This window comes from Watersipora subatra, chromosome 7 (genome assembly GCF_963576615.1).
Source record: "Watersipora subatra chromosome 7, tzWatSuba1.1, whole genome shotgun sequence".
NCBI classification, from domain to species: Eukaryota; Metazoa; Bryozoa; class Gymnolaemata; order Cheilostomatida; family Watersiporidae; genus Watersipora; species Watersipora subatra.
Genome location: NC_088714.1, coordinates 65,507,938 through 65,534,028, shown reverse-complemented (window position 1 = coordinate 65,534,028; position 26,091 = coordinate 65,507,938). Strand labels below are relative to the sequence as shown.

Genomic DNA, 26,091 nt, shown 5'->3' with positions numbered 1-26,091 from the left:
ACCCGATGGGCAGTAGGACATACCACAGGTCCAGCTTAAAAAGCTACTGCAGAGCTACACCAAAATTTTATTTCTGAGAATTTGTCAATAGAGCACTGATCAAACTAAATGGCTAATAAATTCTATGCATCAAACAAAGAGAGTACAACCCCAAATTGGGCAACTGTGGTAAAATGATTATGCAATAACTAGCTGTCACGTTTTCTCCTTTGATTTTTGGTCTACCGCTTCCTTTACATCGGCGAGACATTGCTCAGCGGCCTTCACCAAAGAAGGGTTCTTCAGATTATTGGCCAGCTCAAGACATCGATTACAAAATGACGTCGCTGCCTCAAACTCTTGAGATAATATTGATGCCTACAACAAAGGGTAGACAATTCAAAGTTATCCCGTCAGTGAATAGACCAAAACTATAACTCGTGATTGACACAACACGTAGGTACAGCCCAATATAGTTCCAACACTCCATTCTTTCTAGGGCTAAACTGAGAACATCAATCTTCGTCTTTCCAATTGAACAGAAGGTTAACTTAAAGTAGTGCATGCCAAGTGAACAGCAGGGCTACTCGTTGACTCGTATAACTCAAGAACCTGAAGCTGTGCCATCCTTAATGCACTGCAGCTCACCTGTGCAAGATTGTAGTTGAACGCAACAAGTGAATCTTCCATGTTGCCTTTTCGTTCTGCTCTTTCCACAGCCTCCTTATAGCTCTCTATACCAAGTCTATAGTTCTTGGAGACCACATAGGCTGATGATAGGTCATTAAGCACCACAAGGGCCTGTAACCATGTATATTGTAACCAAGTCTATAGTTCTTGGAGACCACATAGGCTGATGAAAGGTCATTAAGCACCACAAGGGCCTGTAACCATGTATATTGTAACCAAGTCTATAGTTCTTGGAGACCACATAGGCTGATGATAGGTCATTAAGCACCACAGGGGCATGTAACCATGTATATTGCAACCAAGTCTATAGTTCTTGGAGAATACATAGGCTGATGATAGGTCATTAAGCACCACAAGGGCCTGTAACCATGTATATTGTAACCAAGTCTATAGTTCTTGGAGACCACATAGGCTGATGAAAGGTCATTAAGCACCACAAGGGCCTGTAACCATGTATATTGTAACCAAGTCTATAGTTCTTGGAGACCACATAGGCTGATGATAGGTCATTAAGCACCACAAGGGCCAGTAACCATGTATATTGTAACCAAGTCTATAGTTCTTGGAGAATACATAGGCTGATGATAGGTCATTAAGCACCACAAGGGCCTGTAACCATGTATATTGTAACCAAGTCTATAGTTCTTGGAGAATACATAGGCTGATGATAGGTCATTAAGCACCACAAGGGCCTGTAACCATGTATATTGTAACCAAGTCTATAGTTCTTGGAGACCACATAGGCTGATGATAGGTCATTAAGCACCACAAGGGACTGTAACCATGTATATTGTAACCAAGTCTATGGTTCTTGGAGATCACATAGGCTGATGATAGGTCATTAAGCACGACAAGGGCCTGTAACCATGTATATTGTAACCAAGTCTATAGTTCTTGGAGATCACATAGGCTGATGATAGGTCATTAAGCACGACAAGGGCCTGTAACCATGTATATTGTAACCAAGTCTATAGTTCTTGGAGATCACATAGGCTGATGATAGGTCATTAAGCACCACAAGGGCCTGTAACCATGTATATTTAGTTATCAAAGTATCTAGCTATGAGAGTATATCTACGTAAGACAAGATATTTATGTAAGAGAGTATATCTATGTAAGAGAGTATATCTATGTAAGAGAGTATATCTATGTAAGAAAGTATATCTATGTAAGGGAGTATATCTATGTAAGAGAGTATATCTATGTAAGAGAGTATATCTATGTAAGAGAGTATATCTACGCAAGAGAGTATATCTATGTAAGAGAGTATATCTATGTGAGAGTATATCTATGTAAGAAAGTATATCTATGTAAGAAAGTATATCTATGTAAGGAAGTATATCTACCCTAGGACACTTATATTTCACTAGTATTTAGTTTCGTGAGTAGCACACAGAGTAAAATTTCGCTGCAACTTAATTTCGCGGCTCTGATGAGTGCGAAAATATAGTGATGTGAAAATAAATGCAATGGAACAAACAAATTAGATTCCTCAGGTCTAGTTCGCTAGTAAGAAAAGTTTTTTTAATTTGGGACTAGTTTGTATTTGTAAACCGCAGGTATAAATGTGTGGCCGAGATCAATAATTCAATTTGATCGCTTGCTGCCATTTGTTTCTTGGACTATCAATGACGTCTCGGTCCTTTCCGTCGTGACTGATATGGTACAAATATTAGATCTCAAGTATTTATAGCACGCGATGGCCATGGCACGTTTTGAGTTCACTTGTGGTCTGAAAGGATTCCATGTTTATCGAGAATTCTGGACTCCTGACATGGAAGACGTTTTGACAGTATGTTATCAAAAATAGCAGAGGAGGAATGCAATTACTCATGGACTTTTTTTGTTAAGGAAACGAATGGTGATTTGATTTAATCGATGAACAAAATTATAATAATTAAATTAATTATTAAAAAAATTTATCAAATACCATATTAAACAGATTTCAGAAAATCACCATTGGTTTCCTTAACTTTCTAGCAATAAGTTTCCAAAGCTCATAAAATACTTGTATAACTAATCACCTTCTACGGGTGATAAAACAGAGGTGTTGGCAAGTAGACTTGTTAGCTACCAGATCAGATTGGTGTAGACGGCCTAGTCATTACATAGATGCACCAATCACAACCAGAAAGTGAAATACTGCTAAGGTCTACTTTTTTATCAGTCTGGGCTCGATGTGAAGTGATCAATGATTATTTATACTAAACTCAACTGTCAAGACAACTTGACATAAAGTAAAAAAATAATCATTGACCACAAACATACATAGTAACAACAATATTTGTGTTCTTCACATGATCATTATCACATGCTCTTGGTGTTGTTATTTATAGGTAGAGTTGGAATCAAACAATGCAGTTGATCCATTTGCCGTTGGAGTGAAGACCCAAGTTAATGGGAGTGTCAGAACAGTTGGGCATCGAGAGATATCCCGTCACATGACGTATTTCGTAAGACATGGTGGGCTGGTGACATGCATGATACATTCTACAGCGGTAAAGAAATCTCCAATACTCCTTGGTGGGCTGGAGATTACTGTCAAAGTGTGCACCAGTCACACAATCAAATAATACTTGGATAGGTCAGTGACTGTGAAGGAAACTCAATTATTGTCTTTTCCCAATGATAATGCAATAGTACCCCTGCCTTAATTGTGACCAACCACTTGTTGCAAATGACACAATCAGTGAATAAGTTTTTATTGTGAAAATTTGACAGTTTGCAGTTCTATGGCTATGGGGGAGGGGGGGCTGGTGTAAATTTGACATTCAATTTAAACGATACATATTATTTTGCAGAATTAAAGAGCTGCTTCAGCCATCAATTGAAGACTGGGATAAGAAGCAAGCCAGTGCCTTACATATTCCTCCTGCTGCTACCAAATCCATCACAAAGCGTGTGTCAAGCTCTGATGAAGAGAGCTTCATAACGGCCAGGAAGAAAAAAAATTCCAGATTGATTGTATTATCCGATTCAGATTAATTATTTTTACATAAATATATTTTAAACTTATTATATTATATTATTATATATTATTAAATTATATCATAAACTTCGAATAGAACAAAAATCAAAATTTACTTAGCAAATCCAGCGGCTGTAGGTAGTCCGTGAAACCGGCTGGCACATGTACTACAATAGCATTCAATGATCTGCACTTTTTTTTGAAGGAGGCTGTGAGATGTCCTTTAAACTTATCAAATATGAGTAGACATTTCTGTTCACTACCATGTATCTCCCACTGGGATTCAATATGTGGTCTGAGAACATGATCTGCATACTCACTCATAGTCTCCTCATTGGACCAATGAGTTGCATTGGCCGTTATATGGAAAGACTATGGACATGGGAATTAGGGGTAGAGCGTTTGGTTAATCCTTTGTATATCAGCTGGGGTGGCAAGAAGATTCCACCCATGGCTATTCCTGCTACACATGTGAGATTTCTTTTATCTCCTATACCGTTGATCGACACACCACTAGAATCTTTGGCAGCCATAGTATATTTCCCTGTTGGAACGTACTCGATGGGGGTCTGATCAAAGTTAATGATCATGTTTGGTGGAATGTTATGAAGATGGCATGCAGAAGCAATTTCATTTGTGAATGAGTGCTTGATTTCCAAAAGCAAGCTCCTAGGAACTTCCAGTTTGCCTGTAGTGGCAGCCCGCTTAGAGAATCCCATCCTTCTGAAGAGTGAGGCAGCCCAACCTTTGCCCAACACATACTTATGCTCAATCAAAGGATCTTTTTTCTTAATCAGTCTACGCGCTATTCCAATTACAGTGCGGGTGCTGATGACTCCACCCTTCTCTCTGAGCTTTGTCACAAGCTCCTTTACCTCTCCGTCATAAGTGCCAAGATTAAGTGGTCTGCCTGTCTAAAAAATGCATAATATATTTTATAACCAAAAACACACTTGACAGCTACATCTGTAACAATGGAAGCGCGCTAGCATTTAGGCCAAAACTGGCCCATACCCTAGGGGTGAAGGTGCGGGCATGCCCAGGCTAGGAGTGGCTACCACCTAAGTTTTACTACCACCTCGTAGGTAGTACACAGTGACAATTAAGCCAATATGACATGGTGACAAGGAGGTAATGTGAATGTTTACTTATGATATACAGCAAAGATATTGTCTTGGAATACAAGAATTCGTATAAAGAAACCTTTGCTTCTGATAGTGTTTCAATGGAGTGAACACTCTCATCAAAATTAGCCCCATTTTCTCGCTGTAGTTTCTTCTTCGTGTTCTCGTATAAACCCCGCCATGTTCTTATTGTTGCACCTGGAATATGGGAGTATTTGAGCTGCGTGGGCCTTCACAGTGTTTGCTGCAGCAAATCTCCCTACCATGGCCCTGAACTCTGGTGTTTACTGCTTGTAACTTCCCCTTTTATTTGTGTAGAATGAAGGATCAGCAAGCTACAAAACAAATGAGTGCTTAGTATGTTAACTAGCTAATTAATTAATATGTTAACTAAATAATTCATGTAGTTGCTATACCAACTCCACTTAAGGAAAATCAAATACAGTACATGTCTTCACACTCAAGTCCCATAAAAAAGAAAATAGATAACAACCAACATCACAACCAGAACTGTATAACATGGTTGGACCTGGTGAAGGTTGTTATCATTTTTAGTTGGTAATAAAATTCATCACTGCAATAAGTATTATTCAATTTTATGACTTCACCTACCAGACTTTCATCCTCATCAGTTACAAATTCGGTGACTAAACTGATATCATCATCTTCTTCATTTGTCTTGGCTTTTCCAAAAGAAGTTGTTATCTGAATTTTCTTTGCCATGCTGCTCATTCGGTGTATTAGCTATGACAAGTTTACTAGAAAACCCCCAATGAGCTCAACCACACTCGAAAATTACCTGCATTTCTAATATGACGATTTTATTGCGGATATCAATGAACCAGGCCACACAAGGTCACACACACACATCTCAATCACAAGGTTAACTCGAACGGATTTGTTTGGTCCATTCCCACGCAATAATAAATTGCTTCAGATAACTCGACCTCAACATCATTTATTCGAAAAGTTATTTGCCCAACGGCTATGGAGACAGTTTTTATCGCTGTAGAATATCACTTTATTCCAAGCCATAGAGACAAAAATCAACTTTTAGTAGTTCTCAGGCATCATTATTATCATCATCAGCGGTAAAATATTCTTGTTAACGACTTTTATGAAGGTTTGCAAAATATCAAGTTTTACCAAACATCCGCTTGGCCATGTCCCACTTAATGAACTTAAAATAAGATCGGCAAAATTGATCTTTGTTAAAACGCTTAGATGAAAAAGATGTCTTTTTTCTGAGCGTTTTAACTGCATACAAGTTTTGCCTATTTTAATTTAAAAACGTCTCGTAAGTCGTATCAAATAAAACAAAACAAATCTCAAAAAATAGAAAAATGTTGATACTTTCCGATAAAATTTTTTAAAACTTCATATGAGAGGCCCGACTGAAGCCCTAAATAAGAGAAAACTGTTGGGGGCTTACACCACCCCCCTCCCCCTCCACACCCCCAGGTGTTCATAACTAATTGCCTAACATTAGCCTGGCCTGCATTAGCCTAACATTACACAGGCCTGCAATGAATAGAGCTATTTAATTTTGCCTTTTCGCTCGTTCGTTATGATAGTTTAGTTTCGGTCATGAAAATTTCGCGAAAGGATGACTCCGCGAAAATGCGAAAGTTCGATGACGCGAATACATAAGTGTCCTAGGGTATGTAAGAGAGTATATCTAAGAGATGTATGTATGTAAGAGAGTATATCTATGTAAGAGAGTATATCTACGGAAGAAAGTACATCTACGGAAAAGAGTATATCTATGTAAGAGAGTATATTTACGTAAGAGAGTATATCTATGTAAGAGAGTATATCTACATAAGAGAGTACATCTATGTAAGAGAGTATATCTTACCTGCGGGTGGTCAGCACCATAAACCTCTCTTGCAATATCTAATGATTTTTTAAATAATTTAATTCCCTCCTCATAGTTTTTCTTCTTAGTCTGAAACCTCGCATAGCCTGTGAGAAAGATAGCCAAGGTTGACTTGCAATAAAATTCACATTACAGTTATTTGGTATCAAAAGATTCGCCATGTCTTACTCTGTTGTCTAGTAGGTGCCAAATATGTGGGAATGTGATTAAAAGCTCTTAAAAGCTCAAAAACAAAAAGCCGCCATAGATTGGAATCTCTTGATTTCGATGACGTATCCGCAGAGTTTGGTTATTGTCTTGTCACGTGATGTTCTCGCGTGAATTGAAAGACCAATACAAAGCTCAATATCAAACTTATCGTAGCAATAGTTTATGACAAACACTTCGGGTTTTACCTAAGACCCCCGTATCAAATATAGATGCTCGCTACTTTACAGTTTCAGCTTGGCAATTCCGTCCGACAGTTCAACATACGCGTACATGTCAGAGTTGCGATCATAAAAAATGTCAAATTCTGAAGAGTTAAGACCCTGGCATTTCGAGCCTGACGCTCTATCTGAAGAAGATCCTCAACAGAATCAAACCTCCCAGCGAGTAAGCACCGCCACTAGCCAGCTCTTATGTACCAAGCTAGCTAGTAGTAATAGTTTTAGCTTGAGAGTGATAGAACGAATATTATCTACTATATAAATGGTAGAGGTGGAACGAGACACGAAACGTCTCGAGTAACGACCTGTCTCGTCTCGTATCGGTCTCGTCTCGACTTAACTATTGCCAAACTCGAGACAGGAAATAGAACTAAAGCGCCTGCGCACGGTTGTTAAAACATGGCTTCTTGCGGTAGCAACAAGCCATATATTGTAATGGATTCCAGGCAACTGCCTTTAAAGTTATACCCGGTCCGCTACTACCTGTTTATATTGATTATGTTGGCCACCGAGTCTAATCATGTAGTCCGGACAACGGCCCTGTTAATATATTGTAGTACGGTTCTGTGTACTTAAAACAGATACCGGGTGTATCCAATTACCCTCCGAATAATCCAATTTAATAAATAGGACTATTGGGGGTAACATGTCTGTATTTTATCGTATCGTGTCTAAACGCCAACTGCCCTTCATAAAATTCGGACCTCTTTTATATACTACCAATTGCGGGTAAAACTTGCCCGCACACGGAGAAACGAACGAAAGGCTGTGTCGACCATAGTCCTTGTTCGGTTAATAATGACGTTATTGTTAGTTCAATATAAGAATATACATGTACATGTGTACAGTAATTCATATAATTTCATGAGTACAATTTAAATATAATTCACATACTACAGTTAATACACAAGCATTGTTGAAACGATAAGATTGAAAGTGTTATCGTGTGTTCTTTTAGTTGCGGTATTTCTTTGTAGAGCGACGGCTATCGGTTTCATTACACATTACATTAAAAAGTAAGACCTATTCAATAGATGGTAAAAATATGCATGTATAAAGCAATATGTTTATAATAATTATTATCAATAAAGCTCAAAATTCTTAGAAATATATAACTTCGGTATTTTAGAGCTGTTTGTGTCACTTTTGTTTACAAAAACTACACGCATATCACTATTAAAATGTTGTATTTAAATCGTTTACACCAGGTGAAAATTCAATTTAAAAAGAGGTTTATCAATTTTATATATTCTAAGTATGTACGCTAGTACTTGTGTAGTGAAATCATGACCAAATGCTCATTATTTTACTGTCTTGTGTCTCGAGTCTCGAATTTTTACAAGACACTGTCTCGAGTCTCGTCTCGAACTTAAAAAACCTGTCTCGTTCCACCTCTAATAAACGGCAATCGTTGTCTGTCTGTCTGATTGATTGTCCGCCTTATAGAGCACCGTACTTTTCCGACTATTACCCGCTACTAGGTATCTTGGGCGCGTTAACGGGAATCTCCGGTTAGTACACGCCTCTATTATACATAACCTAATCATCATCGTTTTTACACGGAAACGTCATATCTGGTTAGCGCGCCTCTTTACGGCGCCCAACGACATTGGTGCGTTTGAAACAGCAAAATTGCTGTCGTGTTAGAAAGCGCCGTCCTGAGTTCGGCGGCCTATACGGCTATACAAATGTACTAATCATTAAATAAATTAAATTAACGAATAGTAATTTGCATGCGATTAATATTTACTGCCAACGTGTACCGAGAAGGTCACGCGAACAATGGTTTCTTGCGGCCACTGGAAAACGCAGTTCTCACCTATTACATTTCTACATAAAAAAGGTAAGTATTCCTTAATCAATGTTGTATTGTCTACGAATTGCCACACTTCCACTACATAAACCTTTCACTTGCGTCCGTGTACAAATTTAGCTATCGGCCTACTGCCAGCCATTTTGCCGATATTGCTTAATATGTATACGATATTTTTTCAATTTCAAACTCCATCTATAACGTTTGTTTTGGTTATATATTTCATTTTGCCAACATGTTAACAAGCACTGCTATACAAAAAATCGTTGTATCTATACTTTGTGCATTTTAATTATCTGTCATGTGTCATCAACATAGGTAGTGATTTGTTTTTTAACTCGGACGCATTTAATGAACTCGCAAAAAAAATCTTCGTTTTCAAGTTGGAAATTCTCAAACGAAGATTTAAAATTAAATTTTAGGCTAATTTTATAGAGAAATCTTTAGACAACACTGTCACTACTATAAAAGTCTTAAAGACCGCTGGTTATATTATCAACGAATAATAAAATTCAGTTACTAGCAATTGCTGGTAAAATTGCAAAATGTGTCTACGGCGGTTGACCATAGAAAACGCATAAATGAGTCTACTTCAGTGAAAGGGTTGAAAACGTTGGATTTGCCACTGTTTGTGATAGTAAACATGTTCACTTCCTTCTGAGTTACTTTTATTTTTTTCCAGCTACGAGTACTACAGCTACTACGGAAGTTGCACGGGTACTGCTACTGCGTTTTACCTACTAAATTTCTACATCAAAAAGGTTAGTATTGTTGTATGTTATTGCTATTTACTATGTTATTGCTATTTTGATTATATGTGTAATCACACAAATCTGAATCGGCTATGTTATGAACATAAGTACTTGTTTTCTAACTCGGTGGCATTTTCAAAACTTACACAAAAATGGTTGTTTTTAACCACTTCGGGTACAATTGCATAATCCAATTTCGCGTTCAGGTACAATTAAATCATGATACTCTACAGATTATGACATGGGTCAACAAAAGTCATTTTAACCGTAGAAGCACTCACATTTTTACGTAGAACACCTATATTTTTTGGAAAGCAGAGAAAATTCTGTATCTGATTGTATTATCTTTATTTCAAAAATTAAAAATGATAAATATTGAAAGTAGCATGAAATAGCGGTTTTGTTAAAATTCGTGTTCTACGAAAATATTTGACTAATAAGGGTAGCATGAAAATGTATAAAAGTAAATATAATAACAAACAATTAAAACATTATACTGTGTATACGATGCAATCTACAGTCTCTTCCATAGCTGTTAACTTATCTTCGTCACCGCTCTACTGGAAGTCTGCCATTTCTATCGCTGAATTGAAGCCTATACGCATCAACTACTAGCCGCTACGCGTTGTTACTAACTAATCGAGATGTTGAACTTTGAACGCAAATTACTCGAAATTCTTTCATTTGATCATAGCTGTTTGACCAGTCCGATGTCTGCAAACATGTCTGAAGGCCATGCTTAGCTTTGTAGATAGAGTGTAACTTTAAGCAGGCTCTAAATATAGATGGATGAGTAATGCAACTACGCAAAGCCTAAAAACTAGCTGATGAACTTGAGAAGGATATACTCGAAGCCGCTATAACGGCGCATGCACCCTAAGTGGTAAAGTTGGAAATTCTCAAACAAAGATTTAAAATTAAATTTTAGGCTAATTTTATAGATAAACCTTTGGACAACACTGTCACTCCATACAAGTCTTAAAGATCGTTGGTTATGTTATCAACGAATAATAAAATTCAGTTACTAGCAATTGCTGGGAAAGTCGCAAAAATGTGTCTATGGCGGTCGACCATAGAAAACGCATGAGTGAGTCTACTTCAGTGAAAGGGTTGAAAACGTTGGATTTGCCACTCTTTGTGATAATAAACATGTTCATTTCCTTCCGCAGCTGAGTTACTTTTACTTTTTTTTTCCAGCTACGAATATTACAGAACTACAGCTACTACAGAACTTGCACGGGCACTCCGAGCCTGGCGATAGGCGACGGTGAGAAGAAAGCGAGCAGCGTATATTCCAAAAAAGCACACCATCTCATTCAATTTTAGAAATGCTTGAAGCAGTACAATGCCTTCCAAAAAGCCTACTGCCCAAACGCAAGAACAGATTAATTCCCGTAGAGAAAGAGATCGAATTCGCAAGGCAGCAGCAAGACGAGCAGAAACTGCAGAGCAAACGCAGCTACACCCACAACGAAACGGAACTGCTACTGCAGCTGCTAGAAGAGCAGAAACTGCCGAACAAACACGGGTACATCGAGAGCGGGCCAGAATAGATGCTGCAGCCGCTAGAAGTGCAGAGACTACTAAACCGACCCCAGCAGTAAATCAAACGGCTCAGAGCAGCCGCTACATCGGCCAGACGTGCAGAAACCTCCGAGCAGATGCAGCGGCGACAAGAACATGATGCACTAGCTACAACAGCTGCTCGGCGAGCTGAATTTTCAGAGCGGATGAAACGGCGACAACAGCGAGATGCACTAACTACAGCAGCTGCTACCAGGCGCCGTGTATAGACAGAAAACTTCGCACTTGACTACAGTCATGCAACACAGTATAGGGTTGAATTTTTTTATGGAACGAATGTCCAAAAATGCTCCAAATGTAATGCCTTACGTTGGAAAGGCGAGAGGCCATATATGTAGTTTATATAGTAGATTTTATTGATAATAAATTTGATCAACAACCGCATTACTGCTGCACAGTTGGTATATACAATGTCAAAACACAGGCTATAGACGAAGAACTGGTGAATCATGATTAGTGTTTCAAGCATGCAGAAGTCTCAATTCAATAAATGCTGGCGATAGCTAAGCAGTGCAACAGCAAAATATTTTCTAGAATTTCTTAAAGTATGTAAAACTTTTCAATACTGCCAGTTTGAAGAATGTCAGTTTGCCTAGCAATGTCAATTTTATTATCAGTTGTGTACAAAATTAGGACAACTCCGATTTGAGTGATTCGAGACTGATGCATTGTAGACCAGCTGTAAAACACATTGCATATTTCCATTGGTCTCTCCAACATTATTGACATGTACAACTGCATATGTGTATGCAGTCAGATCAGCACAAAAATTTCAGTAGATTGCATATTTGGAGTTGTTTTACAGTATGAAAGACAACTCTCAATAAAACTATTGATTTACGTAAATCTGTTCCCGAACACGGGTAATGCAGCTAGTTATTATATATATGATTTTAGTGATGGTAATTATCGCTTCATATTGCGAAAAAATAATTACAGATTTTTCTCGAATGACAACATTAGCAATTTTAATATTTCAATCTAGTGCTGCACTGATATACTGTTGGATAACATCGACCTGATGTATTAGCTATGGTTGCATAGACATAACTGTTCATTTCTTTAGGAGCTAATACCACCGGCTACAGAGTGGTGTGTCTGCAAGCGCTGTCAAGATATGCCATCTCTTCCTGAATGTTTGTGCTGCCATGATGCTGAGTTTGCGCATCGTCTCCATGACCACGGGGAGCATGAATGCCTGTGTATGCATCCTGTTGTGGACGAACTTGTGGCGCCTGCACCCCTGAGTTGGGGTGGAATAATTACCTGCGATATCGTAGTGAGTTGGATTTTCATTTAATGCCAACAACACCAAAGCTATGCTAATGTGTCAAGCATTATCTACAATTCTTGTGTTACACATTTAATGCATCGGTTGAACACACATATTCTGAACTCGTGGAACACAAGGAGAACTGTTATATTTGGCTTGTACACTTACTACAGTAGAGAGTGTATTAGTTTTGTGATTTTATTATATAAAGATCGAGATAATTTTGAAGATCAGCAATTATTGTTTTTCAATAATTGTTTTGGTAGATAATCTATTTCCATTTGGAGAGCCATCGCCAAATGCTCAGAAAAGGTTGTGTGCATACCGCAATTTTGTGTTTTGGTTTATACTGCAAATCTTGTTTGCAAGTCTGCAAACTCTTCTTCATCATCCGTTGGTGGGAAAAGAGCCCGAATCTTAGACACCAAGCAGGCAGGTAGAGGCCATCGCTCACCGCGACGAATTTGCGGCATAAGCCAAAACACAAGCTTGCGGTATGCACACAACCTTTGTAACAACATCCGTTGTAATGGACCTCACTCTCAGGCCGTGGGAAATTAGATCGGACTGGCATCGCTTGAAGCCTTCCAGCTCCATGGCATTAGAGCTGGTGGTCTCCGTTGACTGCAAAGTAAAAAAAGTTACGACCAACAATCACTTTCACATTATTTGAATGAATTATTTAGCTAGATCAGCAACTTCATGTTTATGTACTGATAACTACTAAACAATTTGGGTTTGTGTCAGGCTGTGAAGTAAAAACTGTCAAAGTTTTACCTTGACAAGATGGCTGCTGACTATTAAACCGCAGCTCTGATCCATCATAGTGTAGGACCCGTATAGTGCGCAATGCCCCGGACTATCGCATCTACCGTCACCTGCCAAATCAAGCTCCCAATCGATTGCTGCCATCAATCCCTCGTTATGCAGGGTGTACTGCTCAGCAATACACTGTAAAATATTGTAAAACTTCATTACACAAGATTAATTTGTATCATTATCATTAGTCTAAGAATGTAGAATCCTCTTCCCCCTTTTTGTGTTATATTATGATGAAGAATCAGAATTTTAAATTATAATATATTTCGCTTGAAGGATGACATATTTTCATTTCAAGAAAAAAATTGTTTCCAAATGTCGTTATTCAGTTAGTGTGCCTAGCTTTTACTCACATTTTCCAAGTTTATGGGTAAATATTAACACTCAAACCATGTAAGTATTCTCTTTGTTGGTAGAGGCAAACGCTGAGGCTTGGTGTCGCGATGTTCAGGAGCGACAGAAAATGGAGGTTCTGCGTAAGGCATCCGCCTGAAAAGAGTGATGCAGCTGCCAGCAGGGGGTTGCTGACGTGAGCTCTGTTCACCCTGGCAGTTGTTTTCCAAGTGTACGATTGGTGACAGGAGGCACATGTAACCTTGAACTCTACCCATCCGCCTTCTCGCACCATCGTGAATGAGCAGGGGAGGGCGCAGGCGTGACAGTGAAATAGTCGCTGGAGTGCTGTCACACTTACTATTATTTTCTCCTCTTTGAGGAGGATTCGGGTCTGAAATCACAACACAATAGTTGACTTGCAATAAGATTTGTACAACATCATTTCCTGTTATTATATCATATTTGCTTGATCAGAAAAAGAATAAATATATAGCCATGCAATCATGACACAGATTTTACAAAACCTTATCAGAATCCATGATATTGTAAACATAAAAATGTGAGTAATAACTATGGATATTCTTTATATTTTGTCAAGTTTGGTTAAGTTCAGCTCTATCTTACTTGTAATTGGAGAGTGTTTGACGCTGGCCAGCATAGCGCTCAAACTCTTCCCAGTCTTCAGTGGTTGGCACAAACTCTTCATCATCTAATACTAATAATAATCATCTAATAATACTAATATCCTATTAACGATGATACCAGAAAATGACAACTATTTTATATAACATATCTATAAGTGAGTGGGGTTAAGAAATTTGGCGAAATTAATCGTGAAACTTATAACATTATTTTATCAATTATAGATTAATATATTACGTTTTACAGATAGATATGCAGTATGAATTAGTTTTGTTATTATAATAAGAATAATACACGTAATTAAAAAGATAAAATATTAATAATATCATATTACAGTTAAATGACATTAATATTGTTATATTAAATATAGATTAATACAGTAGTATTAGGAGAATACTAGAAAATAACCCAAGTTACAACTACTAATACAAGTAGTTCATAAAATAAATTACTCACGTGCTTTGGTGACATGTGGAGTATGCAAACAGGTTAGAAAACATATCGTCTTTGAAATGGCTAAAACAAAGGTAAGAGTAAGCAGGCGAATAAATAAAGTTTGTCACATCCAGCTTCACCCAGTTGCTCCACGCCCGGTGAAGGTCTGGTCTTTTCTCTGTTCTTGGCCAAGAAAAAAGGTGCTTCTCAGCTTGCCAGCTGCACAAACACGATGAGGCGCGTTAGACATTATGACGAATTGGAATTAACAAGTTTAATACGAGAAAGCGTGTTTGCTATTTGCGATAGATCTTGAACTGAAACTAACATTATCTGATCATGTGACATACAATTCCCGCCATATGGCGCGAACAATTTCTACAGCACTTTTCGACCATCGTAGCGGACCAAAAGGCTCATCATTTTTATCAGAGGATGATATGCAATCGTTCAAGCTAAGTTTAAAATATTAAACATATTTTTATGCTAAGTTTTGAGATATCAGTGCTCAAAGTTGCAGCATTACGATGCTGATAAAATAGACGCGTAAGAATAATAGACATGGTTTTTGTTGCAAGCGTGAACTATATTTGTGAAAATATTTCGACGAATAAGGATGCATGAAAGTGTAAACATACACCATCTCGCACACATCTGTCACATTTTAGCCGTTTTGGAAAACGAATCTAAACTACGGCGGTCTCGTGTGGCTGCAATTTTCTGTTTGTTTTTGAGCTTTTAAGAGCTTTTAATCACATTCCCACATATTTGGCACCTACTACACAAAATAGTAAGACATGGCGAATCTTTTGATACCAAATAACTGTAAGGTGAATTTTGTTGCAAGTCAACCTTTAAAGCACTAATGTAGTCAGCAAGTTGGGAAACACTCAGAAAAACATATGACTAAAAAAATGTTGAATGTACCGAAACATACTTATGAAAGCTGATACTAAGAGACTCAGTAGAAGTGTTCTTACTTTGGACAGCGAGGCCTTGCAAGGCAAGGGTGTTTGTATCAGCCTCTAAAAGGCCTCCTTCTCTAGCAACAGCTTTGTCCATCACCTCCACGCAGTACTTAAAGCCTGCCTCCGCCTTGTCATCTTGAGATGTGCCGGCGTAGAGAGAGGCCAACTTGATGGAAAGTTCGATAACTGACTCATCATCTGTAGATCGGCCAGCAGCTATGCACTTCTGCATCGTCTGCACAGTTGTTGAAAACATGACCAAAGGGTAATGAGTAATGACGATCATGGTGAGTATTGACAAAGTGTTAGCTAGTACAACTAACCTCTTTATATAACTTCTCAGCCTTCTCAAAGTCACCAGCCTTCATATACGCCGTAGCCATAGATCCAAATATGTTTACTTGTATAACCAGTAGTTGCCTGTAAAGTAAAGAACTCAACTCTGTGCCAGCCTGTGGTTTTCACAGACATATTCTATTAGCTGGATAATGGTAACACGCTGGAGGTATTAGACTATCAAGTCACCTCTAGCATACATAGCCTTGTTTCGCATAGGCTCCAACAGTTCAAACACATTGTATGGCTATCACCCGCTTTATAACGATGACAAGCTTAAGCAGGTGGCTATAGAGTGACTGATTTGCTAGACAGGTTACTAAAATATCTTGTAACATCACCAGATGCCAGAGGAATGAAAAGGGCCAGACTGGGGCGTCTAAAACCTCACTGAGCATTAATAAGCTTCTCTTTATGCTTGCTGTAGGTGATTTCCAGAGCCTGGTGAAACAACTCCTGAGCTTTGTCAAACTGGCTTCTCTGGGTAGCAAGTATACCTCTCTTCACCGTAAGTGTCAATAGGTCCTCAGTTTGTGACTTGTCATTATTCTTTTTCCAAAGTGTAAAGCCAGCTATTGCGCATCCTCCTACAAGGATTCCTCCCCAAATCCATTTTTTTCTGCTTTGAGACGTATTTCTGAAACCAAGCATGCTTGCTGTGAGCAGTGCAGAACAAATCACATTTACATGTATACAGAGCTGTAGGAGATACTTTTAACATCCGCGCATCATCAGAAATGCTCTGCGAGCAATTTATGGATTTCACTAAACAGTTGACATGACATTATTCTAGATAGATGAAAATGCGGTTTAGTTTTATACAGAAATTGTCTCTGATTGTTTTATCATCTTATTAGTTTAACAGACTGGATATCTAATTGTCTCTGATTGTTTTATGATCTTATTAGTTTAACAGACTGGATATCTAATTGTCTCTGATTGTTTTATGATCTTATTAGTTTTAAAGACTGGATATCTAATTGTCTCTGATTGTTTTATGATCTTATTAGTTTTAAAGACTGGATATCTAATTGTCTCTGATTGTTTTATGAACTTATTAGTTTTAAAGACTGGATATCTAATTGTCTCTGATTGTTTTATGAACTTATTAGTTTTACAGACTGGATATCTAATTGTCTCTGATTGTTTTATGATCTTATTAGTTTAACAGACTGGATATCTAATTGTCTCTGATTGTTTTATGATCTTATTAGTTTAACAGACTGGATATCTAATTGTCTCTGATTGTTTTATGATCTTATTAGTTTTAAAGACTGGATATCTAATTGTCTCTGATTGTTTTATGATCTTATTAGTTTTACAGACTGGATATCTAATTGTTTCTGATTGTTTTATGATCTTATTAGTTTAACAGACTGGATATCTAATTGTCTCTGATTGTTTTATGATCTTATTAGTTTTAAAGACTGGATATCTAATTGTCTCTGATTGTTTTATGATCTTATTAGTTTTACAGACTGGATATCTAATTGTCTCTGATTGTTTTATGATCTTATTAGTTTTACAGACTGGATATCTAATTGTCTCTGATTGTTTTATGATCTTATTAGTTTTACAGACTGGATATCTAATTGTCTCTGATTGTTTTATGATCTTATTAGTTTTACAGACTGGATATCTAATTGTCTCTGATTGTTTTATGATCTTATTAGTTTAACAGACTGGATATCTAATTGTCTCTGATTGTTTTATGATCTTATTAGTTTTACAGACTGGATATCTAATTGTCTCTGATTGTTTTATGATCTTATTAGTTTTACAGACTGGATATCTAATTGTCTCTGATTGTTTTATGATCTTATTAGTTTTACAGACTGGATATCTAATTGTCTCTGATTGTTTTATGATCTTATTAGTTTTACAGACTGGATATCTAATTGTCTCTGATTGTTTTATGATCTTATTAGTTTAACAGACTGGATATCTAATTGTCTCTGATTGTTTTATGATCTTATTAGTTTAACAGACTGGATATCTAATTGTCTCTGATTGTTTTATGATCTTATTAGTTTTACAGACTGGATATCTAATTGTCTCTGATTGTTTTATGATCTTATTAGTTTTACAGACTGGATATCTAATTGTCTCTGATTGTTTTATGAACTTATTAGTTTTAAAGACTGGATATCTAATTGTTAAAGATGAACCTGCACAAAATTTTAGCAGATTTAATCAGAAAATATTAGTAGCTTTCTATCATTTGTGATTGTTTCTGATGTTTGAGGTGATCGGACTGCCAAAACGTTTCAAGGTTAAAACCAACAAAACATGATGGCGGTTAAAACAGAAGAAAAATATGTGAGAAATGACATCACTAGTTGCTATCATTTGCGGTTCAAGTTGCAGAGTTATGGTTCTCTACTCTGTCAGTCTCTTTGCAACTATGGACACCATTATTGCACATGCACTTGATCTGAGCATTTTAATCTGTTTTGTTGATTCATTGATCAAGTTTTGTTGATTTAAATCTTGAAACATCCTGGTGGTCAGATCACCTCAAACATCGGGAACCGTGAATGAGAGAAAAATATCAATACTTTCTGATAAACTTCATTAAACTTTGTGTATGTTAATCTGATCAAGATCATGAGTGCCTTGGGTGTTAGCCCACCCTGCAAACATGTTAAGATAACTCTTAAGATCACCAGTTCACCAGATCACCTCTTAAGATCGTGTTACTGACGCGTGATAAATGAACCAATCTACTATTTGTTAACTTACAAGATTAATTTAAGCCCCACTCAGACAACCCTGATTCCATGTGAGCAATGTATGTCCAGATTCAACTCACGGCAGCAGTGCATACAGTTCATCACGGCAGTGGTGCATACATACCTGTGATGAAACAGTTCATTTAACTCAGGGGTTCCCAACCTGGGGTACAAGTACCCCTGAGGGTACATTTTAGAAATCTAGGGGATACAATACAAATTATAAACCTAATAAATTTTTGGTTAGTTTGGCTTTAATTATTAATAACTTTGCTGAAACCACTGTTATAGAGCTATTATTTGTACAGTGGAACCTCAGTTTTCGAACGACTTGCAGTTCGAACAAATTGGAATCCGAACAAAAAATTTGAGAAATTCTTGCTTCGTAGTTTGAACGAAAATCGGAGTTCGAACGCCGGTACGACGCGTGAGTGCGTACGTGAGGGTGGGATGCTGAGCGGCGTACAGGTGTAGATCGCTCTCTCCATGACCAACTGTTGTCGTATTGTCCGAGATTAAACAAATGTGTAGCAAATGGGCCGAGTTAAAGAATTTCGTCGAACTCCACCACCCCGATAAAGCTGCAGCCACCAGAGTCATCAATGACTTTAACGACAATATCATGAACCACTTCCGAAAAGTGCTAAAGAGAAGGCAGAAGCAAGTGTCATTGGATAGATATTTCAAGAGAAAAGAACATCCTGTAGCCGATTAAAAAATCCTATTCATAAATCTTTTCTTTATTCTTTTTTTTTATTTTACGTGTTCATGTTAGCGTAATCTTTCGTATGGAAGATTACGACAACGCGAACGTACGATTAGCCTGGGTTACATTTATGTTATTTGTGTCTTTACCATTTTGCTTAACATTTTCTGAAATATACATTGCTTTTTATGTGTTGGTCAGCATTTTAATGTGCACTTTCATACATAAAATAATGTATAAAATACTAAAAAGGTAAACATTCAGGGTGTTGGAACGGATTAAAACTTATATATATTAATTCTAATGGGAAAACCTGTTTCGGATCTCAGACAACTCGGTTTTCGACCAACCTTCTGGAACGGATTGTGTTCGAGAACCGAGGTTCCACTGTATCATTTTAAAACCAATTAGTTTTGCCATTCAGACAAACATAGGCGTGAATGGTACAATGCTTATTATGATTGTAAATAGACAAAGCTGGCTCTGTGGGTAGATCTTTGTGTCATGACATAGTGTCCAGCTGCGTATCAAGTTGCACCCCACAAGTGGTAGGTTGGCAGTTTACTCTTAAGGCTCCTGGTGATCCGTGAGTTTACTAACAGCTCTGGCCTTTTACTAGTGGTAATATTGTTACATTCTATTGAGCCCAACTCACAATATTTAACAGCAGTTTTTGTATTAAAATTGAAGATTAGTAAATAAATTTTTAGATTAATTTTCAACTTTTAGATTTGACTATACAACACAATGCCAGCAAAGAAACGTTCGTATCACACTGAGTACATTAAATATGGTTTGACAGTGATTGAAAGACAAGAGAAGCAATTGCCACAGTGTGTTTAGTGTTTGAAGGTCCTTTTTGAATCTAGTATGAAGCCGAGCTTTCTTAAACTCCATCTAGAAACAAGACACGCTGACAAGACCAAAAAGGATATTGCATATTTTCAGAGACAAGAACAAAGCGCTAAAAAGGTCCGCTTGAATGAGTCAGGCAATTTTGCTTAGGAACGCAAAACAGCGGTACATGCTTCCTATCTAGTGGCGGTCAGGGTGGCAAAAAAGAAGCCACATACAATTGGAGAGAGATTAATATTACCCTGTTATAAAGATATAGTTCGTTGTATTATTGGAGATAGTGCTGAAGCCAAACTCAATAAATTGTCACTATTAAGCAACACTGTTTACAGGAGAATCAGCTTCATGGCTGATGATATAAAAAAATACGGTTCTGGAACAGATAAAGGCAACGCCATACAACCAATTTGCCATTCAGTTTGATGAATCTACTGATGTGTCAAGCTACTCACAGCTCCTGGTATTTACAAGATATGTTCATGGTGAAAACTTTAAAGATGGGTTCCTATTCAATCACTCGCTACAGCAGAGAACAAGAAAAGATGTCTTCGAAGCTATATCCCTTTTTCTTCAGCATGCAGGGCTTTCCTGGGCAAATGTATGTGCTTGTACCACAGATGGAGCACCAGCAATGATGGGTTGCAGGTCTGGGTTTCGTGCAAAAGTATTGCAAACCAATGACTCAACAAAATGCCTCCATTTTACTGTATGATCCACAGGTATGCATTGGCAGCAAGGACTCCTTCATCAAATTGGAATTCTGTGCTCTCAGATGTAGTTTCAATGGTAAATTATATAAAAACATTGGCCTTAAACACAAGGTTGTTTCATCAATTATGTCAAGATTGCGATGCAGACCATGAAAACCTCCTTTACTACACAGAAGTGTTAGCTAGTGTTAGCTTTCTAAAAGCTATGTCTTGAATCCATTTTTGGGACTGATTGATGAGATTGCAGCTTTCTTTGCGACACAGACTTCTGAGAACGCTGCAAGATTCAGGGAGAAGTTAAGGTCTTTAGAATGGAAATGGAAAGCTGCATATTTGAGAGATATTTTCTTAAGATTAAACACTGTCAACACATTTCCTCAGGGGAACTCTACCACTATAATCGATTTTACAGACAAGCTTAGAGCATTTATTATGAAGCTAGAGAGGTAAAGAGAGAAAGTCAATGCTGGCTCATTTGATATGTTTGATAGCTTGTCAGAAGTATTGCCTTCACATGATTCAACTTCATTCATGAAAGATCTGGTTGCAGACCACCTCTCTCGGCTGGCTTACCAGTTTCAACAATACTTTCTTGACTTAAATAAAACAGATTTGAAGTTGGCTAAAAACCATGTAAATTAAATGTAGCTGATATTGATAGTGACATGAAGGAAGAGTTGATTGACCTTCTCAATGACTCTGGTGCACATGATAGATTCGAAGGTAGTGTTCTTAGCAAGTTCTGGTGCTCATTGATAACATCCTACCCAAAGCTTTCAGAGGTAGCTTTAACAGTGTTGCTCATATTTCCTAGTAGTTATAAGTGTGGGCAAGAGTTTTCTTCACTTTTGTACATGGAAAGCAAATATCAACCACGGCTAAATGTTGATGACGACCTCAGAGTTTCATTATCTGTTACTGAACTTAACCTCAAACAGCTCACTGATGCGAAGCAGGCACAGCCTTCCCATTAGACTGGCAAAAATAAGTGGGAAAGTAACAAAACACTGCGATGTATAAAAGTTGTACTGCATAGTTATCATTATTTTAATAAATAGCAATTTCATACCATACCACATTTCTTTACCTGTTTAAGTGACACATTTTAATAATGCACACATGTCATATTAATGAATTTAAACCAACTGATGAATGATTGATTAAACTGTGTTTTCCAAAGGGGTACATTTTTTGCCATATGACTCCCAAGGGGTACCTACGCCAAAAAAGTTGGGAACCCCTGATCTAACTAGTCAGCGTGTACACGGACAGGTTTGTGTTCTCTTGTAATTTCATGTCTTCTGATGGTGCGCTCCTATAAACTATTTGCCCTAGCTATACTAAAATACTGGGGTGAGCAACAGACTCAAAAGATAAGACACCAGTGGCACCCTTGGCACACTGTACCCCGCGTAGGGGAAGGCGGGGTACAGTGTGCCAAGGGGCAAAGTGATCCACCATATATTTTTTTAATTTTGTAATTTTTATTTGGAGTTATCGTTTTCATAAGAGTTCATGTGATCACTGGAGGTCCTATTGAATAGTGAAAAAGCACTGGAAAGCTGAAGGTAAAAAATTTATTAAACAAAATACTGACTTTTGATGTTTTTTGTAAATTTCCAGCTTTGAGTTGGTGGTCTTCATTTTGCGTTAATGCTTTGTTTTACATAAATAAAAATGTAGAGAAATATTATTCCATATGATTATAGTAAGCATGTAAAACATGAAAACTCTTGCCCATCTACAATTTCTTGTATGCTTATTTTTCTCAAGAAAAGTCAATTGGGACAAAGTGAGCCAATGGCTCACTTTGTCCCGCACATACACAACCTCTTGAAGATGTTACACAAAACTAAAGCAAGTACTGCTTACATTTTAGAATGGTATGAAACTACAAGTGCAAAACTGGGCAGGCAGACATAAGTCAAGTAGAATATGCTGCAAAGATTATTGAAGAAGGAAATGGAAAGTCAATTGAAGAAGCTGCCAAAATTCATGGTGTTAGCTGTATGATTCTTAAGAGGTATATTGTAAAAGGATGTGTTGGAAGTACACATACTGAAGTGAAGTGAAACTAGTTTACACAAAGAAGCAAGAAAAAGAGTTGGCTGGCCATGTAAAAAATCTAGACAACAGATTTTATGGTTTATCTACTGAACAAGTACGTGAACTAGCTTACGAATACAGCATGGCTAATGACTTGAGCATTCCACCAAGCTTATCAAGAAACAAGAAAGCAGGTGAGTCTATCTGTTTAAAGTGTAGCAACATGTGTCTACTCGGTTGAGATCTACGCTAAAAACATCCAAAGTAACTGTGACTAAGAACAAGACAAGAAAAACTAAGAAAAAACAGCAAACAGATTCTTCATCAGAAGAAGAAGAGTTAGCCCAAGAATTATTGTCTGATGAAGAAAGACCAGATGAAGATGAAAGGGAAGATGTGCCAACTCCTACTAGAGACAATATTAACATCAATGATTATGTTTTAGTTTGGTACGAAACTGGCAAAGGTTGACTTGCAACAAAATTCACATTACAGTTATTTGGTATCAAAAGATTCACCATATCTTACTCTGCTGTGTTGTAGGTGCAAAATATGTGGAAATGTGATTACAAGCTTTTAAAAGCTCAAAAACGAACAGTTAATCGCGGCCATCACGAAACCGCCGTAGATTGAAATCAGTTTATTTCTCTGACGTAGTCATTACATGTTCTCACATAAATTGAAAGGCCAATAAAAAGCTCAATATAAAACTTGTCGTAGCACTAGTTTAGGACAAGCACTTCGGGTTTTAGCGAAGACCCTGCATCAAATATAGATGCTCGCTACTTTACAGTTTTGTCTCGACTTGAACTAATCGTCAAGTCGTAATCTGATCATGTGACCCACACTTTGCGAATAATTTCTGCAACATTTTTCGATTATCACAGGTGACCAACAGGCTCGTCGTGTTTATCAGACAATGATATGTACTCCTTCGAGCTAGGGTTAAAAAATTAAACGAATTTTCATGGTAGGTTATAAGTTATCAGTGCTGAAAGTGACAGCATTACAATGACGATGAAATAGACACGTAAGAACAATAGACATAGTTTTATTGAATGCGTGAAGTATATTTGTAAAAATATTTTGACGAATGAGGTTGCGTGAAAGTGTAAACAGAAGCCATCTTGTACAACTACGTCCCATTTGAGCCGTTTTGGAAAGATTCTAATCTACGGCGGTCTCGAGATGACCGCGATTAACTGTTCGTTTTTTAACTTTTAAGAGCTTGTAATCTTATTTCTAGCTACTTTGCACCTACAACAGCAGAGAAAGACATAGTGAATCTTTTCATACCAAATAACTGTAATGTGAATTTTGTTGCAAGTCAACCTATAATGTTTATTATGCAGGAAGAGTCATGAAATGTAATGAAAACTCTGTTATCATCAATTTCATGGGAAAAGCTGGAAACTGCTTTGTTTATCCAGAGGAAGACATTTATGACATTGACTTCGAATCTATAGTTATATTTTTGGGACAGCCAATAAACACTGGTAGGACTCTGAGGGTTAGAAATCGAACTACATTCAGAGTGGATTTATCTGCTTATACCGTAAGAAAAACTATTCTTAATAATATTGCGGATAGAGACATTGTAGGCGACACACTTTTCACTACATTACTTCACGATAATGCTCATATGACTTGCTCCCACATTTTATGTTATAAACTATGTATATTTAGTTTACCATGTTCTATGTCTTAGTCATGAGTCAAATTCAGTTAGCCAATTGTCACACTTTATGTTTTAACACAGTTAAAGATATCAAATATATATTATGTGCAATCAAATTACATATTTATTGCTGTGGCTCACTTTGCCTCATTGGGTGGATCACTTTGCCCCGATAGTGGGGCAATGTGAGCCAGGTGTAACATGTTGCAAAAACAATAAATTGTCGCGATCGATCCAAAGTGGAGCATTACAATTCAAATACAATAATAACAACATCTTGAACTTTCTATAGACCAAGTTTCTGCTCAATTCAAGCAGTCACTTATATTTTATTTGAGAAACAAAAACATTGGCTCACTGTGCCCCGTCTTCCCCTATGTGTAAATATACTTTCGTAAGTAGATAAATTCTAGGTGTAGCCGTCTTAAGCATGACAGAATATTCACCAGGCAAAGTAGAGAGCTTATTTGGAATAAGTAGTTAAATTGCGCACACAGCTTATAATACCTAAGCTGTATTTAAAAGGCTAGAATAAAATTGTTTGCCCATGCTGCGGTAGACTTGAGTTGATATGACAACTCTGCTAACCCTTAAATTCTGGCGAGAGTTTCATATTGATCTGTCACAGATAATGAGGCAGTAACATAGCTGGTAATATAATTAAAAAATCTTTCAAAATGATAAAATCAGGTTGAAAACAAGATGTATTTGAGTTATCTAAGTTCGTTTAACAAAAATAAAAATGACATAAATAGATATGCTAGAAAAGTATACGTTGTATAAGAAATTTGCAAGTGCAATAATGCCATATCCATACTCGGTTATTCTACAACTCGGCCTCTTTTTTGGCTAAAAGTACATTTCTAGACCTACGTAGAGTTAACTTGCAATTTAGTAATGCATCTATCCATACCGTTAATCCCAGCCAACTTGTAAATAAACATTAACTTGCTTGCTGAATAGTTAACCCTGCATCTAGCTCAAGCTTCGGTATTATATATATATATACCTTGGCGAAGCTGCAGTCTGGCTGTCATAACTCCTGCACAAGGTGAGGCAACTGCTATGAAAAATCTTATTTGTATTAAATTCAGTTAGTGGACCATGTTTGAATAGAACGCTATTATGGATTAAGATAGGCCTTTTCAAAGAAAAAAAGCGTCGTGCGAAAGTATACGCCATGGTTTGACCTTCAAAACCTTTAACTATAGTCCGGAGTTCTGACAGATACATTATCTACAAATAATTTTCTAACGCAAATTTATTAAACATTACCTGCATAGCCTAGCCTTAAATATTAAAAATTGCTAGGGGAGTTCGTTGGAGCTCGGATAGGGT

The 26,091-nt window shown here is 37.3% G+C and overlaps 1 protein-coding gene across 1 annotated transcript; it reads right to left on the bottom strand.

The window, feature by feature from the left end:
- Positions 1-49: 49 nt before the first annotated feature.
- On the bottom strand, positions 50-25,932 carry LOC137400296 (tetratricopeptide repeat protein 19, mitochondrial-like). The gene is made up of 7 exons (XM_068086625.1): positions 25,763-25,932; positions 16,418-16,663; positions 16,014-16,110; positions 15,703-15,925; positions 6,620-6,726; positions 628-780; positions 50-357 (listed from the first exon to the last, which is right to left on the bottom strand). Exons 3-7 carry the CDS (start codon positions 16,071-16,073, stop codon positions 196-198), a joined length of 705 nt encoding a protein of 234 aa, XP_067942726.1. The 5' UTR covers positions 16,074-16,110; positions 16,418-16,663; positions 25,763-25,932; the 3' UTR covers positions 50-195.
- Between the last annotated feature and the right edge of the window lie 159 nt (positions 25,933-26,091).